The 17,210-nt window shown below is 40.7% G+C and overlaps 1 protein-coding gene across 1 annotated transcript in view; it reads left to right on the forward strand.

The window, feature by feature from the left end:
• Window positions 1–15,404, forward strand: part of DTNB (dystrobrevin beta) — a 332,957-nt gene extending 317,553 nt beyond the window's left edge. Inside the window, exons 19-21 of the mRNA XM_044663758.1 lie at window positions 5,471–5,524; window positions 13,071–13,106; window positions 15,358–15,404. Of these exons, the coding sequence (XP_044519693.1) occupies window positions 5,471–5,524; window positions 13,071–13,075 (59 nt within the window). The 3' untranslated portion in view covers window positions 13,076–13,106; window positions 15,358–15,404. The remainder of the gene's footprint in view (window positions 1–5,470; window positions 5,525–13,070; window positions 13,107–15,357) is intronic.
• Window positions 15,405–17,210: the final 1,806 nt, after the last annotated feature.

Raw genomic sequence — 17,210 nt, forward strand, 5'->3', positions numbered from 1 at the left:
TGATTTACATAGCACTTTGAGAATCAAGAAATGCCTTAAATGTACTGTCTTATTTGATCAGTCAGTTGTAAACATTTATTAAGTACCTTTAGTATACCAGGCCCTAGTGACTAAGTACAATAATGAATCAATCCCTATTCTTAAGGAATTTAATCTCCAAGGGAAGGTATGTATACAAATATATACACACCTATAGAATAAAATGAAGAAATACAAATAAATGCATTACAAGCTAGTTTGGGAGAGAGGGCACTAAAGTAATTGATAGATCAGTAAATACTTCATGTAGAAAGTAGTATTTAAGCTGCATCTTGAAGAAAAAGAGATTCGTTGAGGTAGAAGTGGGGAGAAAGGACATTCCAGGCATATGGGATAGGCACTGCAAAGGCTTGGTAATGGAATATAGAGTATCTTAGAACAAAAAGATACTTAATTTGAAAAGATTAATAAAGTACAGGACAGGAAGGTAATATTCATTGAGGTTGGGAAGATAAATTGGGACCAGGTCATGAAGGGTGTAATGCAGGGTTTCTTGCAGTGCAACATTACCCTAGGCCAAGGGTTGGCAACATATGGCTCTCGAGCCACGTCTGGCTCTACCTCCCAACCTGCCAGTCTGGGCAGAGCCCCAGGATGTGCCCCAGGGGGCCCTTCAGCCCCCGCCCCATATTCCAGCGCCTTCTGCCTCCATCCTCCTCCTTCCTCAGGTGTTTATGGCTCTCATGGCCAAAAAGGTTGCCCTAGGCAATACTGTCAATTATCAGAATGGAATTCTGGGGCGGTAGGTGCCAGATGCCAGGTACTAACCGGCAGCTGGGCTGTGACTATATAAGGCCCTGCAGACCCAACCTTGGGGTTCTTTTCCCATGACCTCACCCAGACAACTTGCTATCCCTGACTTTTCCCCTTGGGGCCCCTGATTGGGAAGGGTAGAAGGGAGGAGGATCATGGACAGGAACTTAGGCAGTGTTGCCTAATGGTTAGGGCAATTCAACAACATCATCGGTGTACCTAAGCTGATCAATAACACCAAGCCAGAGTCTAGTCATTTCTGGTTGGGGGCTGATTACCCTCAGCCTGTCAAGACCCTTACGTCTTTGCCAGCACCTGCCAGTTGCCCCTAGCAACAGCTTAGCAAACCCTCTTACCTTAGTTTTCCCTTTCCAGTTCAAATAAATCCCTTAGCCTTACTCTATGAATTCCTGTGATTATTCTAACACCTTCAAGGCTAAGGAGAGTAAAAGGAGGACAGAATTTTGAGAAGTAGGGGTTACTGTGAAGTGAAAGCTAAGCCTCCATTGTTGCCAGGAAGTTGAGCCACAGTTTCCTGCTGGGCTCTGCTCTCACCCAATAGGGAGTCAAGTTACCTCAGCAGGGAGGGGCCAGCATCTTAAAGGAGCCTGCAGCTAGCAGTGGAGACTCACTGGGCAGCTCAGCTGAGGCTGCTCCCCTCTGATAACTTCAACTCCAATCTCCAGCTAGTTTAATTACTGGCTCCTAGGCCCCTGGTGACCCCTCATTACCATCTCCTCCTATCCTCTTATAACAAGGGTTTATCAGCTAACAAAGGATATGGTTTCAGAACAACCAAGAAAGAATTTTATGAACTGATGCAAAGTGAAGTGAGCAAAACCAGGAGAAAAAAAATTATACTATTAAAGTATATTATAAAGAAAATAAAATTTTAAAGACATTTCTGATCAACACAATTCCAAAGAACTCATGATGAAACATACTATCCACATTGCGATAGGGAGCTGATGAACTCAGAGTACAAACTGAAACAAATTTTCTCCTTTCTTTTTCTTTTGGACATGACTAATGCAGGAATTTGCTTTGCATGATTTTACATATTTGTAATGAGTTTTGTTTTCTTGCCTTCTCATTGGACAAAGGAGGGAAAATAATATAAAATTGAACTTAAAAGGTTAAAAAAAGCCAACAAAAGAGTTTATATTTTATCCTTTAGGTAAGAAGGAGCTACTGGAGCTCATTGAAAAGGGGAGAAACATGATCCAATCTATATTTAAGGAAAATCGCATTAGCAGCAGGGTTTAGGGTGGATTGGAATTGTGAAAAACTTGATGCAGGGAGACCAATCAGGAGAATGTTTCAGTAATCCAAACAAGAGATGATAAGAGTCTGAACTAAGCTATGTGCATAGAGAAAAGGGTTTGGATTCAAGAGGTGTGATAGTGGTAGTATGTAGGTAGAAGAAGAATAAGGAGTTTGGATAAGACCTCAAAGTAATGAACAGAAATAGGAAAGTTTGTAAAAGAGTAATGAGTTTCAGTTTTGAACATGTCAAATTTGAGAAGTCCCCAGGTCATATCCAATTTGAAATGTCCAATAATCCACTGGGGATGAAGGACCAAAGTTCTGGGGCGGGGGGGGGGGGGGGGAGTGATTGGGTCTAGATATCTAGATCTATGAGTCATCGGCATAGAGGTAATAGTTAAATTGATGTGAATTGATGAGAATATTAAGATAATGAGTATTTAGAGAGAAGAGTAGGAGACCTATGACAAAGTCTTGAGGAATGGCTCAGAATTGGAGATCATGAATGAAGGAATAGTGAAACAAGTAGAAAGAATGTCACAAAAACCCTCAGAAAAGAGAATATTCAGAAGAGGATGGTCAGCAGTGTGTGAAATATAGCAGAAAGCCCATAAAAGATGAAGACTGAGAAAAAGTTATTAGATTTGGACATTAAGAGAATAATGACAACAAATAAGTTTCACTTGTGTCATGAGGTTGGCAACCAGATTGCAAAGGATTAATGAGTTGCTTATCTACATCAGTGGAAGGAATTATCACACCAGAAGTTCTCAGACAATAAAAAAATGATAGGATAATTCTTGCCCAGACAGCAACAGTAGTACTAGCAATAAAACCTAAACAATATCACTATACAAAATGGTGCTGTCATCCATCTCATATATCTCCATTGTATGCACAAGAATTGCTTGAGAGTGTATTGCTAGGGGCCAGCTAGATGGCTCAGTGAATAGAGAGCCAGGCCTGGAGACAGGAGATCTTTGATTCAAACATGACCTCAGACACTTCCTAGCTGTGACCCTGCACAAGTCATTTAACCCCAATTGCCTAACCCTTATTGTTCTTCTTCCTCAGAATCAATACCTGAGATAGAAGATAAGGGTTTAAAAAACAAATAAATTTATAGCTAAAATCAAGCTGACTATATAATATTCTTCTGATCTAATAGTCCAATAATCATATCAATAAAAGGAAATTCAGTTAATTTGACATGATAGTCATAGTGAACTCATCAACTTCTAATGAAAAACTCTTTCTTATGAAAATAAGAGCTTGCCAATCTGTAGTTTGCAATGTTTACCCTATATATACCTTTTGTGAAAATTGGAGGAGGGCAGCTGGGTGGCTCAGTGCATTGAGAACCAGGCCTGGATATGGAAGGTCCTGGGTTCAAATCTGGCCTCGGACACTTCCTCACTATGTGACCCTGGGCAAGTCACTTGACCCCCACTGCCTAGCCCTTACCACTCTTCTGCCTTAGAACCAAACATAGTATTGATTCCAAGACAGAAGGTAAAGGGGGAAGGAAGGAAGGAAGAGAGAGAGAGAGAGAGAAAGAGTTGGAGTAGAATATGACCATTTCTATTCTTCTGGAGCCTCTTTCAATGATAATAGTTTGGATTTCTTATCTTGAAAGTTCATCTGGATAAGAAGACATATTCACTTCACTGTCTAGGTCAACTTTTACTGTCTCTTCATTTATCTTAAGTTTCAGTTCCCTCTTCTATATTTCTTGTACCCTGATTCACCATGATGAAGACAGAAACAAAGTAGGAGTTGACTAGTTCTGCTTTCTCTCTCATTTATTGTTATTTCATGTCTTTATACCTTTCTTGTTTTCCTACTTGTTTGAAACATAACTAAGCAAGTCCTTTTTGTTTTCCTTAGCACTTTTCTCAATCTGTATATCAGGATGAGGAGAGAAGGAGAGATCCATAGTGCTTTCTTAATTTGTATCTTTGTTTTTCTTAACACCTTAGGAAGTCACTTCTTCCCTGGCCAACACCTCCAATCAAACTTAATTTATAAAAAAAGCTTGCCCAGTACCTTCACCAAACAGAACTCCTAAATATGGACTCACTACTTTGAAAATGAGCACCAACCTGCAACCAGCCCACAACACCAACATGTCTAAGTGTCATTGTATCATCTCTCAGTGTCCAAACTGGGACTTTTTTCAAGGACAGTCTGATCCTATAAAGATGAGGATAGAATATAGCTATCCTTTCTCTCCATTTCTCCCCTCGCTGCTTTCATCACTTGAATTATTGCAGTAGCCTTATAGATAAATTTCACTTGAGTCATGAGGTTAGCAGCCAGATTGCAAAGGATTAATGAGTTGCTTATCTACATCAGTGGAAGGAATGATCACACCAGAAGTTCTCAGACAATAAAATGATAGGATAAACCACCCCCCCCCAAGTTTTTCCCTTCTAACCCATCTCACATATTTCTAGTATTTTAAATGTTACTATATAATCTTAGGCACTCACTACTTTGTGATCCAGTTTCTTCTTGTATAAAATCAAATGATCTCTATAAGGTTCTTTCCTTCTGACATGCTTTGATCTGCCTCAGCTTTCTCTTTCATCATGTCATTCCGCTGTTTAAGAACTTACAATGATTCCCTGTTTCTTATTGTTGTGTCTTACATCTGCCATCTGAATTTCAAGACTGACCCCCCCATTAGAGGAAACAATATGCTGTCATAGTCAAAGCACTGGATTTGGAATTAGAGGATCCTCATCCCATTCTGGTTCTTTCTTTATTATCTGTAAAGCATCAACCAGTCCATTTGGTGCTTCTGGGCCTCATTTTCCTCCTCTATAAAATGAGAAGATTGGACATGATGACCTGTCCTTTTCAACTCTAAATCCATGAGCCTATAAACATTATTTAGCTGGTTCTTGCCAATTTTTTCTCAGGATAAATGAAGATGGTTCAGTTTAATTTTTTATTCAGTGTATTCCTACAAATCACTACAGATCCTTATCAATCAGAAGGGACCATATAAAGATCCTTAGTCAGCTCCGGGCTTCATTCAATTGCAATTGAACTTCATATTGCTCCAAGAGAAGAGAATAAAGATTATTCCTCTTAGGAAGAACAAAGATCCTAAAGGTGAGCTGATAGTAAAGCTGCACTGGAGAGAACTATACATCATAGTCAAGTCTGATTTCTGTTCATTCTGATGAAGAATGTTGCTGGTATTTATACAAGCCCTACACCCACATGCATGCATGCACATACACATCCAACACGCTCACACACATCCCCCAAGCAAGCCTTGTAACCTTCCATTACCAACACTTACGTAGGGCTCATCAACCCAATGTGTCACCTCCCCCTGCTCCTCCTATGCTGCTCACTATGCTGAAGGGTCATTGGCCTCCTTGGACTTCTATTTTTTCAGCGGAGGAAGGTGGAGTGGAAGAGGAGGAGAAGATACAGAATGGGAAAGACAGAGGTAAAGGCAGCTGGGCAGGTCCCCTGGCCTAGAAGAAAATCTAAGCCATGCATCTCCCCCTTCTCTGCCACTACGCTTCTCTTCCTGTTGCCACTTTCCCAAGCCTATGAGAACCCTATATCCACAAACATTTAAGTGCTGAGCCTCCTATGTGACCATCTGGGATGCACTAGATCTTGTTGGGGTGTGAGGGAGGGTGCTGGAGGGAAGGCAAGAATATCAAAGAAATATCAGTCAGTTTATAATCTACTCAGGAACAGTACCAGACTACACACATGAAACAATTAGAGATCTTTTCAGGGCTCAGTTGTCATTTTGATTATAAGTGCAAACAGAAGTCCATGTGCAGGAGTTAACCAAAGCTTCATAGAGAAGCTGGTACTCTAACTAGACCTTGAGGGATGGGTAGAATTTAGATGAGTGGAGGAGGAGGAGGAGGGAGGGAAATCCACATGGAGACTCAGGTTATTAGAGAAGTAAATGAGTTTAATTGGTAGAATGGATCCAGATTGTGGAAGACCTTGAAAGCCTGGCAGAAAGGTTTGGACTTGAAGCAGAAAGCAATAAACTGTTATAGTAGAAAAATAACATTGCAAGTAAGTACTATTGTGTCTATCTGCTCCATCATACCTTCTGTCTTTAGATATGTGTCCATCTGCTCCTGTGGTTGGATAATTAGTAGATTATACTGATGTCAGTAAGGGGACTACTCAGATCCTGGTTTTTTTTTAATCTTCTTCCCAAAATATCTCAATGTCCCATAGCCATTGCACGTATACCTTAATTCCTTCATATGCTTCTGAAGTAGGTAAGTCAGTGGCTAATATTCTGTCAGAAGACTCAGGGAGTGGTAAGGTGAGGCATTGTTGGCCCTTGGGAGAGCTTAAATTTCTGATTAGATTAGAATCATAGCTACTACAAAATTGGCCTGCTCTTTTTGCCAATATCCAATAAATAAGTAACCAGAAGCTCTAGTTATAGATTATCCAAAAGTGAAAAGTTCTATTTAGCTTTGAAATGTACCTGTTTGTTGCAGTTGAGATGGTATTGAAAAAGAAGTGACTTGACTAGCAGTTCAGTCAGGACTGACTCATAGGTGTCTAGCATGATTTCAGAGTTGGGTTCTCAACTTTTCATATTCATTTTATCAATTTCAATAGAGTTGTTAATGCTCTAGAGGATTGATTCACACTGATTCAACCGAGTGATAAACCAGAAAGCCATTTGATAAATTTATAATGGGAGTATACTTTTTCAGTAGCCAGAATATCAATGTCAGCAATCTAGGGCACCCCCTACCTGACATGGAAGTACTTGGGAAAATGAATTAGTAATCACAAGTTTGTTTGGTGAGTATGGAAAATCACCATGGTTGGATGATTTTGAACTCCTTTGGATTCTGAAAATTTGAGTTCAAATTCCATCCCTGCTACTTATAAGTAACTTGACTTCTCAAGGTCTCAATTTACTCATTTTAAAAATGAAATAGTACCTCATAACTATATATATACGCATATGTATGTATTTTTTTTGAGAGAGAAAGAGATTAAATTCATCACAGAAAACACTTTCCTGGTGACTAGCACATTCATGGTTCACTAGACATGGACCCCAGGATCATAGAATTAGAGCTGAAAAGGAGTTACTCTCCCTGAGAAAGTGTAATTGGATAAAAAATGAGAAATTCTTGGTTTTTTTTTAATTAGACATTTATTAATATTCGTTTTTAACCTGTTTACATACTTTATGCCCCTACTTTCCCCTTCACCCTCTGCTCTCCCCCCACCCATGGCCAACGCACATTTCCACTGGTTGTAACATGTGTCCTTGTTCAGGGTCTATTTCCCATTCATGTCCGCCTCAGCCCATGCATTCAAGCAATTGTTTATCTTATATGTTTCCTCTCCTGCAGTCCTTCCTCTGAATGTGGGTAGCATCTTTACCATAAATCCCTCAGAGGAAATTCTTGGTTTTTGTCCTTTTTAACTCTTACTCTTCATGCTGGTCACTATCCTTGGACATGTCACAATTAGATTACAGTTTTACTTATTTATCTATTGGTTTCCATAATAAAATTTGAGAAATTAGCCTCGTCTCATCAGTAAGTAAATCATTTCTTAAGTTAGTTTCTTCTGCAGCTGACCAATAATAACCTACAGTTGCTGTCAACTTACTTGCTTCTGTTTTAATAAGTAACATTTTCTGACAAGATCCCCAAACTTTGGGTACAAATCAGATGTGGAACCTGCATTCTATTTGTATTCACTGATTTAATATAGCTATGCCTTGACTTTGAAGGAATTACATATTTAAAATATGGCTCAAGGAGGGCTGGAAAGTTCTCCAGGTTCCTCATTTTGTCCTAGCTCAGAGCTCTTCTCAGCTTCTTTCTGTGGGCTATACATATTTAACCTTGGCTGGGGCAAAGCCCAGAAGCCCAAGTGGATTTGCCCTCTTAGTCTGATATCAGTCTTATATCAATAAGGGCTAAAGTATTTTGCTAGTTACTTTTAAGTAGAGTAGGGTGATTAATTGATTCTTTATCTCTTCTTTACATATGAGAAAGCTGAAAGTTTGATAGATTAGGTGACTCAGTTACTCAGTTATACTCACACAGCTAATAAGTATCTGAGACAGAATGAAAAACTTAAGTCTCTTAACTACAGAGCTTTTACTTTATCCACTCTGCCATAGAGAAGACTTATCTCTGTATATTCTCTAGAGGCTACCTAGCAGTCTATCAGGAAATGACTCCAGGCAAGAAATAGGACCTGAAGGAACAAGTCTACCTAAAAGTTTCTTTTTTCTTCTTTCTAAGGGCCCATACAACCAGAAATACTGAAACTGGCAACCCGTTTCTCTAGTTTTACCAGTCTTTGCCTGGTATGCTGCCTTCCCAAGATTATTTCTTTAAAAGGAATGCCAAATTTTTTTCATAGTACAGAGTCCAGTCATGCAATAAGTAGTGGGCTGTTAGAGTTCTCTTTGCAATGTGGTATGGATATTCATGACATTTTATGGCCCTGCTGGCATGATTCTGAAACATGCCAAGGTTGTGAACTCAGAGGCCCAAAGATTCTTTAGGTTTGTGTCTTGGGAACTCCTGAGTAAGTTTATTGTCCAGTGGTGCAAGTACTTTAGCTATGCAGTGACCCATTTCTCTGCTTGAAAGTTGAGCACACCTCACACCACCCCCATCCCAAAAAATTGTTATGCTATATACTGTCCCCTAAAGGAAACAACTGTAGAGTTCATTTTAAAAGCTAAGTATGTAAGATAAAGAAAAAATGATAAGGAGGAAATGAGAAGAAATAAGCCAGAAAATAAAGATAATGGAAGGATGGTAACATGACTTAATAGTTCCTTGATTTCTTCAGTTCAACTGACCTTCTTCTCTATTCCAGATCAGCAGCATTCTGAATCTCATTATCACAGTAGAAGGAAAGGTCATTTGCTAAAATGGAGATGGTGAAGAGAGATTTGGAGGTCTGAGAATAGATCTGGAATAGCCATAATAGGGAATAGTAGAGATAAATAGAAATTTGTTTTAAAGTTGACAAGTAGCATAGAAAGCCAATCTGAAGTTGAATAACAATAGTCTTTAATAGGTCAGGACTGAGTAATTTTGTGCCTTATCCATTAGCACTTGGCAATCTCGAAAGAAGAGAACTGAAAATGGACTAGGAGGTAGAGTGATAATAGTGTGAGGGTTCATGTAGATGTTTAGATGAAGATAATATTGAAGTAGTCCATCATGGGAAAGACTGGGAAAACATTCTTGTAAATAGGAGCCAGCTAATGTACTATTGAGTATTACAAGACCTGAGAAGAGCAGTTTAGAGCAATGAGATTGATGACAAATAGAGAGATTGTATTTCGAGGGAAAACACAACCTTGTGATACTGAGTTCCAGGTCATGGTTATCATGTTTGAAATGACCAGCATAGGGTGAAGATGAGAGCTTGGGGAGACAAAAAGAAAAAGGCACTTTGAAATCAAAATCTAAAGGTTGTTGATATTAAAGTTGCTGAATGTAATATAATACAGAGGACAGGGGGAGAAAAGGAAGAACATGAACTAGGTACTAAAAGCATCTAAAAAAAGGTGGAAATGGGTCATGGGGGCTATAGACTATAGTTACAATAATTTGAAGAAGATGACATAGATTGATGGTAAATGACCAGGGGAGAATAGTGGTCCAGAAATGGTAGTGGGTGCTTATCTCCACCTTGGCCATTGAATCAGGAACATGAGAGAAAGTGAAGCATCATTAGGAGAGGGTAGTCTTTAAGGGAAGAGCCAGTTTTCTGTGAGGGGTAAGAGAGGTAAGATGCAAATGTTCAGATGCTAAGATACATCAACATGCAAATACAACTAGTGTAGACCAGTCCCCATTATTGTAAATGAACTGTTCCTGTCTATAAAGGTATAATCTTCTCTTCATTCTCCATTTATCTCCCTTCCCACTCAATAGTACCCATTTCCCAGAGATTCTTTTTATATTCCCACCACCTTTTCTTTTTATGTCAAATAAGTAAGCTTTGTCCCTGGGTCCTGGCACAAATACTATGTTTGCCTGCCAGGAAAATTCTGACCCAAGGAGGGAACTAACTGGTGGTTATTTTGTACACTGCATCCCAATCTCTATCTTAACATGCTTCTTGTTGTTGTTCCGTTGTTTCCATCATGTCCAACTCTTTGTGACCTCATTTGGGGTTTTCTTGGCAAAGATATTAGAATGGTTTGCTATTTCTATTCTAGCTCATTTTACAGAAGAAGAACTGAAGCAAACAGAATTAAGTGACTTTCCCAGGGTCACACAGTAGGTGTCTGAGGCCAAATTTGAACTTAAGAAGATGAGGGAGTTGTTGTCTTTAGACCTAACATCTAACATTCCCTAGGGCAGAGATTTTTCTGAGGAAGCCTGCCATTTCACACAGCTCTGCCCATCTGTAGCATTTAAACAGCCTGTAGACAGAGAATCTGAAATGCTGTGTAATCACCCCAGTTTCCCATTTGTACTCATGACTATACCACTGGGGAAGACTGCTCTAGGGGCTTAGCATTCCAATGATAATAGCCATCCTACAGGAGTAGGCTTGGTTATAATACCCTTAGGGTCTATTCTTGATCCTAAACTGCTTTTAGAATGTGTAAGTTGCAGCAGTATTGAGAAAAAAACGACAGTCTTGGCTCACTAAGCTATTTTCCATAAGCCATACACCCAGTTTGTACCATTATGATTGACAAGTATCATGATAGAGGACTAGAGATCTACAAGCTTGAGTTATCCAATATGTGGCCACCTTACCATCTTAGGGGAAGAGAGGGAGAAAAAGGGGTGCAATTGGCAGTGATTTCATTCCCTTCTTAGCAACCCATAACTTGTTAAAATCATGGCAGTGGGTAGATGGACCACAGAGAAAGCAGTGTCTACTTGGTGAGAGATCCCAGTCTTCTACAAACAACTAAAACCAGTATGCTGCACCATGGGAACAGCAGCAACAGCAGGTATAGTTGTCCCTGACCTATGTTTCCTGACCTCAGACCCTCTTGATCTTTATACCTAATCTAGTCTTCATTTTCACCATTTGCTCTTCCAGATGTACAGGGTTTCTGTCTCTAAATGCCTGGGACTGTTCCCTCCTGTAAGAGGGCTGGAAGTATCTGCTCATGGGGCAGGATTTTAGATGAGGTTGGAGGTGTCAGGAGATTGGGGCTGGGCCATCAGTTTTAAAAGGACTTGAAATGTGGCCCTGAAACCAAATGGTTTCACTCTAGTAGTAAAAGCTCACTCGATTCGGCTATGATCCTGAGAGCTGTCCTTTTTGTATATGCAGCTCCCAGAGCTGATAAAGTATTAAATATTCATCTCTGGTTTGAGATACTGAGATCAATAATATAGAACAAAAGTGAATAAAATGAAAATGGTTTGAGTTCCTTCAGATAAGATTATATGCAGTTTGTCTCTGTGAGGCAGTTTTGGTCTTCTCAACACAAAAATGAGATCAAAATGGACCGCATATAAAACATTCAGTGACTCTTGCAAACTTCCCAACTATAATCTTGCCCAATCTAGGTCCTTTCCAACTCTGCCCAGTAACTCGCCCCCCTTCAGGGTGTTTCTGCTTCGTTTAGATCCTCTCCCTACATTGCATCCACTAATCTGATCCAAAAATATCTTTGGAGATAGCAAATAATATTCCCATATCACTCAGTTAAAATCAGATTATCCCAAGCTCCACCCAAATCACCCTGGGATCTCAATTTTATCCCAGTTACTCCAGACCCTTACAATCCATTCCCACCCACCCCCAACCCCCCAGGATCTTTTCCTTGATTATCCTGTAAAGGAGCTGTGATGTAGTAGAAGAAGCAGTTGCCTTGGAGTCAGAAGCCTTCAGCTGGAGTTGAGACTAGATTCTTGGTCTGTCGTTTACTAGTCTGGGGGACCCAGACTAGTCGTTTTATTTCTCTGAGTCTTCATTTTCTTCTCTGTAAAATGGTGAGGATCAAATGACCTCATCCATATAACATGTTTTGTAAGGATAATGTACTATATAAATGTCAGTTCTTTGCATTTTAAAAATTTTACTTTATTGACACCATTTTAAACATTTTATATCATTTACTAATATAGACTCTATACACACACAAACCCACTTCAAATCTTCTCTTATGACAAAAATATTAGTATTGTTTTCACCTGCTTTCTAAGGAGTTAGAGGCAAGGAATTCAATTTGCTAGTTAAAAGATACTCTGAGAGTTTGGTAATAATAACTGACATATTTACCATATAATACTTTATATACATCTGCAAAGCATTTTACATACATTATCTTGTTTTAGCCTCACAACCCTGTAAAATAAGTACAGTGGGCACTTTATCCCCATTTTTTACAGATGAAGAAACTAAGGGTTAGAGAATTTAAGCAACTTGCCTAAGGTCATGGAGCTGGTAAATGCAAGAGATAGGGTTGAAAGGCAGGTCTCATCTGGCATCAACTCCAGCATCCTTTCTCTACAGCCTCTGATGGCAAGTAGGCAGACACCAGGGAGGCAGAGGTAATCAAAAGAGGCTAGACACTAGCTTGAATGTCTTGGGTTCTGAGGCAGTGTTAGAGGCTTCAAGGATGAATGCAGTTACACTTCAACGCTTTGAGCATAGAACAAAAGCAGGAAAAAACACAGCTCTCTTCAGGTCAGTTTCATTTCATTCATTTTTAGAGACAGCTCATTAGTACCTCATTGACATTATTATATCTATCTGTCTGTCAGAGATTCCTACTGATTTTTGTCCCCTGCCAGACATTCCTCTATGTGGGTATTTTCTTTAGGGACTATTACAATTGCACTTAAGGACAACATCGGCCTTACTTGGCCCAATCCTGTAGTAAGAGTCAGAGGGGCCTGAAATCAGTTACAAAGGGGAAAAAGGAAAACTAAGAAATCATGGAGACGGGACAAATAGCCTCTGAAAAGCTTGCTGTTGGACAGGAAGCTCAAGAGTGACTTAAATATTTTGTTTCTGTTTCTGCTTCACAGGTTAGCCAGGAGAAAATGGACCAAGAGGTAGCACAAGTGAGTACGGTCTAACCTTGTGCCCTGTCTTTTCCCATCCCATTCTTTCTTTCCTCATATTACTTTCATCTCACTTAGTTTCCCCTCTTTCCTGCTTACAAAATATACTACCCAGGCCCCAGCCATCTTGAATTTTAAAAGGTCTCTCTTTCCTTTAAAATCTGTCAGTCCACCTACCATTATTCCTTTTTCCAAAACTGGTACATTTCAGAAAGTGTACTCTAAATGTGGCTTGTCTTCTGTGAGAAGTTGTTATTTTGGGGAATTGAGTTGGGAAGAGGTTAGCAAATCAGAGAAGTCACTGGCTTAAAAGCAGCTGTCAATTTCTGTACCCCAATGGTGGAATGAAAAAAATGGATCTGCACATCTTCCCAGTCCCCTCAGGCTACCCTTGACAGCAGCACCTTTTCCCTCCCCAGTCTTTCCTCTCTTATTTCCCACCCCTCATCTCTGCCAAAAACAACAACAACAACAACAAAAACCCTAGCCCATTTCTCTTCTTCTCTCGTCGAGATCTAATTTTGGAGCATTAACTTAACCACAGATCCTTGCACCACAGACTGGTAAGCTGTCAAGGATCAAACTGTGTCTGCAAAGCAAATGGTACAAATTCCCATGATGTCAGCTTGCTAACTCTTGTCCAAAAGTGGCAGGCCATTCTTATGCCTTCTCACCTCCTAGAAAAATGTGAAACTATAAATTTCTGCATAAGCTACAAGAAAAACACTTGGTTACTGTCTGAAATAGTCTCATTCTTCCCCAGTCTCATCTCCTCTTCATCTTAAGCTAAAGACTTTGACTCTGGTTCCTTCTCCCAAATGTTACAACTCCATGTTTGCTTAATTCATGCCAAAGAAGGATGGAATCAGATTGCAGTGCCAGGAGACGTGGTAAGCAGAGGCATAATTCTTGAAGCACAGGTTCTTCAGTTACTATTTTTCCCTTGTTTTCTTCCTTATAATCAACTTTCTAGGTTATAAATTTTGAAGACTTAAGTGCCCAAGTGACCACAACAGGATAAGGAAAGAATTGCTTAGTCCCCAAAACTATAACCAGTGAACAACCTTCTGGTATCTTGGTGAAGGGAGGAGGAGGGGAAGGAGTGACAGTATTATAATCACAAACCCTCCAGTGACTTTTTTTTGAAGCATGAGTCAAACTCTAATTCTGCTCATGTGACCCTCTCCCCAGTTACAATCTCCTCTACTCTAACTTTTAGGTAATTTCCTTTGCTGATATGACATCCTTAAAAAGCCCGCCTCTGCAGCAAAAATTATTTAGATGGGAAAGAATCGCTTAGTAGCCCAAGAAAAAGTAGTTATCTCTTCTGCTAAGCTTCGTGGGTTTTGAGTGTCTCCTTCATACAGTCACTCTCTTAGAGCAAGTCCTTGCTTTTCCCACTGATAATTTGAGAATAACAATCCTGACTTCCCTAAAGAACAGAGAAGATATATATACTCCTAGAGATGAGAGAGACTTTGGAAGCTATCTAACTCACATTGCAGAAAAGTAGACAGAAGCCCCAGAATTGAAGTGACTTATTCACAGTCACACAGCTAAATCAACAGCAGAACAGGGATTAGGGTCTAAGTCCATTGATCCCCAGTGAAATGGGGATCATGTAGCCCAGGGGACCTGCTCCTCACCGATCTCTCAATATGTTAGGATTTGTAAGGCAGTCTTGAATACTGTAGTTTGTCCATTTGAAACACAAACTCTAAGGTACTGATATCTCGGTCCACATGGAATATCCTTTAGTTTCCATTCTCTTCCTAATTCATAGCCAGTGCTACTTTCCCTTCCTAATATTTCCAGATGCCATTCCTTCCTCTCCCATCCCCACTGCCAAACCCTTTTGTCTCGGTATCTTTAGTAAGCTCCAATTGATATGTTTCATCTCATAGATTCATAGAGCTGACTTCTTATTTTGCAGATAAAGAGACATCACAACCCTGGTCTTATGCCTTCCTTGGAAACATGCCCTATTCCTGAAGCCAAACATGACCTTTAAAGATGCCCCAAAGGACCTTCCTTCCCTGCCCCCTCATACTCCAAGAAAACAGTTTTCCCCTGCCTTAGAGGAGAGCCAGAAATAATTCTGCCCAACCCATCTCAAGATGCACTCTGCTTTTAAGATAAGGATCTCAGCAGCCTGAGACCTACATAGATTATTCTCCTGATACCAAACCTTAACTGTGTTTGCCCAGAAACCATTGCAAGAAAGAATGTATATCTCTCTTTTTACTAACAGCAGATCTGTCCTGCAGAGACTCAGAGGACAACAGAGCAAGCTGGCATTGACATGATGAAGGCAGAGCCTTCCCCCAGAGGCACCTTCCCATCCATCATCTTTCCAGTGCACACCTGGACCAAGCCTGCAGTCTGCCTGTCACCACAGCACCAGGACAAGGGGAGCCAATGATGATGAGAGGAGGGGAGGGACTGCCAGAGGGTCCTACTGGTGGGCCCTTCCCTCTCAGATTCCTGCATGTACTAGCATCATCACCACTCCCCTCAGGGCATGGTCTCATCCCTACAACCAGGAATTTCCCAAGAGGTTTAAAAAGAAAAAAAAAAGAAAAGAGAGAAAGAAAGAAAAAAACACTAATCCTGTGTCGGTGACCTGATGGGTTTCTTTCTGACTTGCTGCCGAAAGATGGGTGATTTCCCAGGGCAAAGGGTGGGAGTGGGGGGGTGGCACTGTTTTCCCACATGACCCTTGACCTTTTAAAAATACCAGCAGGTTTTCTTCTGTCACAGAAAGGAAACTTCAGGCCCGTGCTCAGTTTTGTAGACACCCAGACCCAGGCCACATGCTAAAAATAGACTCTTGCCTCTCACAATTGGGTTTCCGCTACATTTGACATTGCATGCTCTATAACCTGGGAAAGAAAGAGCTTGCTGCTGCTATAGCCCCATAAGGTCCTTTCCTATACCAGGAGTCACAGGCAAGTGTATTGTAGGCCAGGGAGGGTGTAGATGGGAGCCACATGTGCCCGTCTGCTTTTCCCTCGAGGCCATTTGGTGAAGCCATCTTCTGCCTTTCTTTGTGCTTAGATAGTTCCTTGGCATACATGATAATCAGTCCCGATTCTTGGTGATTTTCTTTTTTCCCCTCCTTTTTGGTCTCCAGTGTGTTATTTTTAGAAGGGGAGCTGCTATAAATATTTATAAAGGGCAGTGGCTGGAATGAAGCACCAGACTCCACAGCTGGCTCCCCGCATTCTCTCTGCCTCAGCCGACCTCCAGCCTCTGCCTGAACAGAGCCAAGGAAGGCCTGTGAGCCGGGCCCAGGGGCTGCAAACGGTTTCCTATGGAAACAAGTAGGATCTGTCAGGCAGGAACAGAACTACTTAGGACAACAGATTGTTTACATCTCCTTTAACTCTGTCCTCTCTCTTTTTCCATGACCCTTAAAGGAATCTAGGGATGGAAATCATAGTCAGCAGACACGTTTAGGCTGAGACCTCTAGAATGTCTCTGCAGATTAGATACAAGAGGGAAAGGACTGCAAAAAAGAGCTACGTTGGTTATTAAGGATCAAGAAGGAAAATGGGAGATGAGAGGGAGAGCTGCTTTCACAGGGCTTGGGGGCTCTTGAAATGCTAAGTCAGGCAGCATGTGCTCAGGAGAGCATCAGCCCCTGAGGAGCCCGATCCAGGTGAGAGAGAGCTTGAAGGCTCCGGAGCTGGGATGTCAAGCCTTCCTCTTCAAACTAGGTTTAGGAAAGACAGTAAACTGACAGACAAAAGCTTCCTCCAACATGAAATGGAAGGGGATAACTTTCTTGTCTACCTCAAAGGGTTATTGACTGGATCAAGTGAGATAATGGATGGAAAAACGCTTGGCAGTGTATATATAAGATGTTATATGACTGTTAGATGTTGTCACATTGTGGCATCTCGTCAGAGGGCCCCAGAGAATATTCTTATCCCAGTTCTTTTGGAGATTGAAAGCATAAATCTCTTTACTAATGGCTCTAGGATCATTTAAATGCCTACCAGGAGCTGAGTAGCATTGATTTTGGCAAAATCACACACTATCAGCCATAGAGGATTTGCTTAAAGTATAGGGACCCTAGCCCTAGTGGTACCTCTGAGCATG

The sequence above is a fragment of the Gracilinanus agilis genome, chromosome 2 (assembly GCF_016433145.1).
Source record: "Gracilinanus agilis isolate LMUSP501 chromosome 2, AgileGrace, whole genome shotgun sequence".
NCBI classification, from domain to species: domain Eukaryota; kingdom Metazoa; phylum Chordata; class Mammalia; order Didelphimorphia; family Didelphidae; genus Gracilinanus; species Gracilinanus agilis.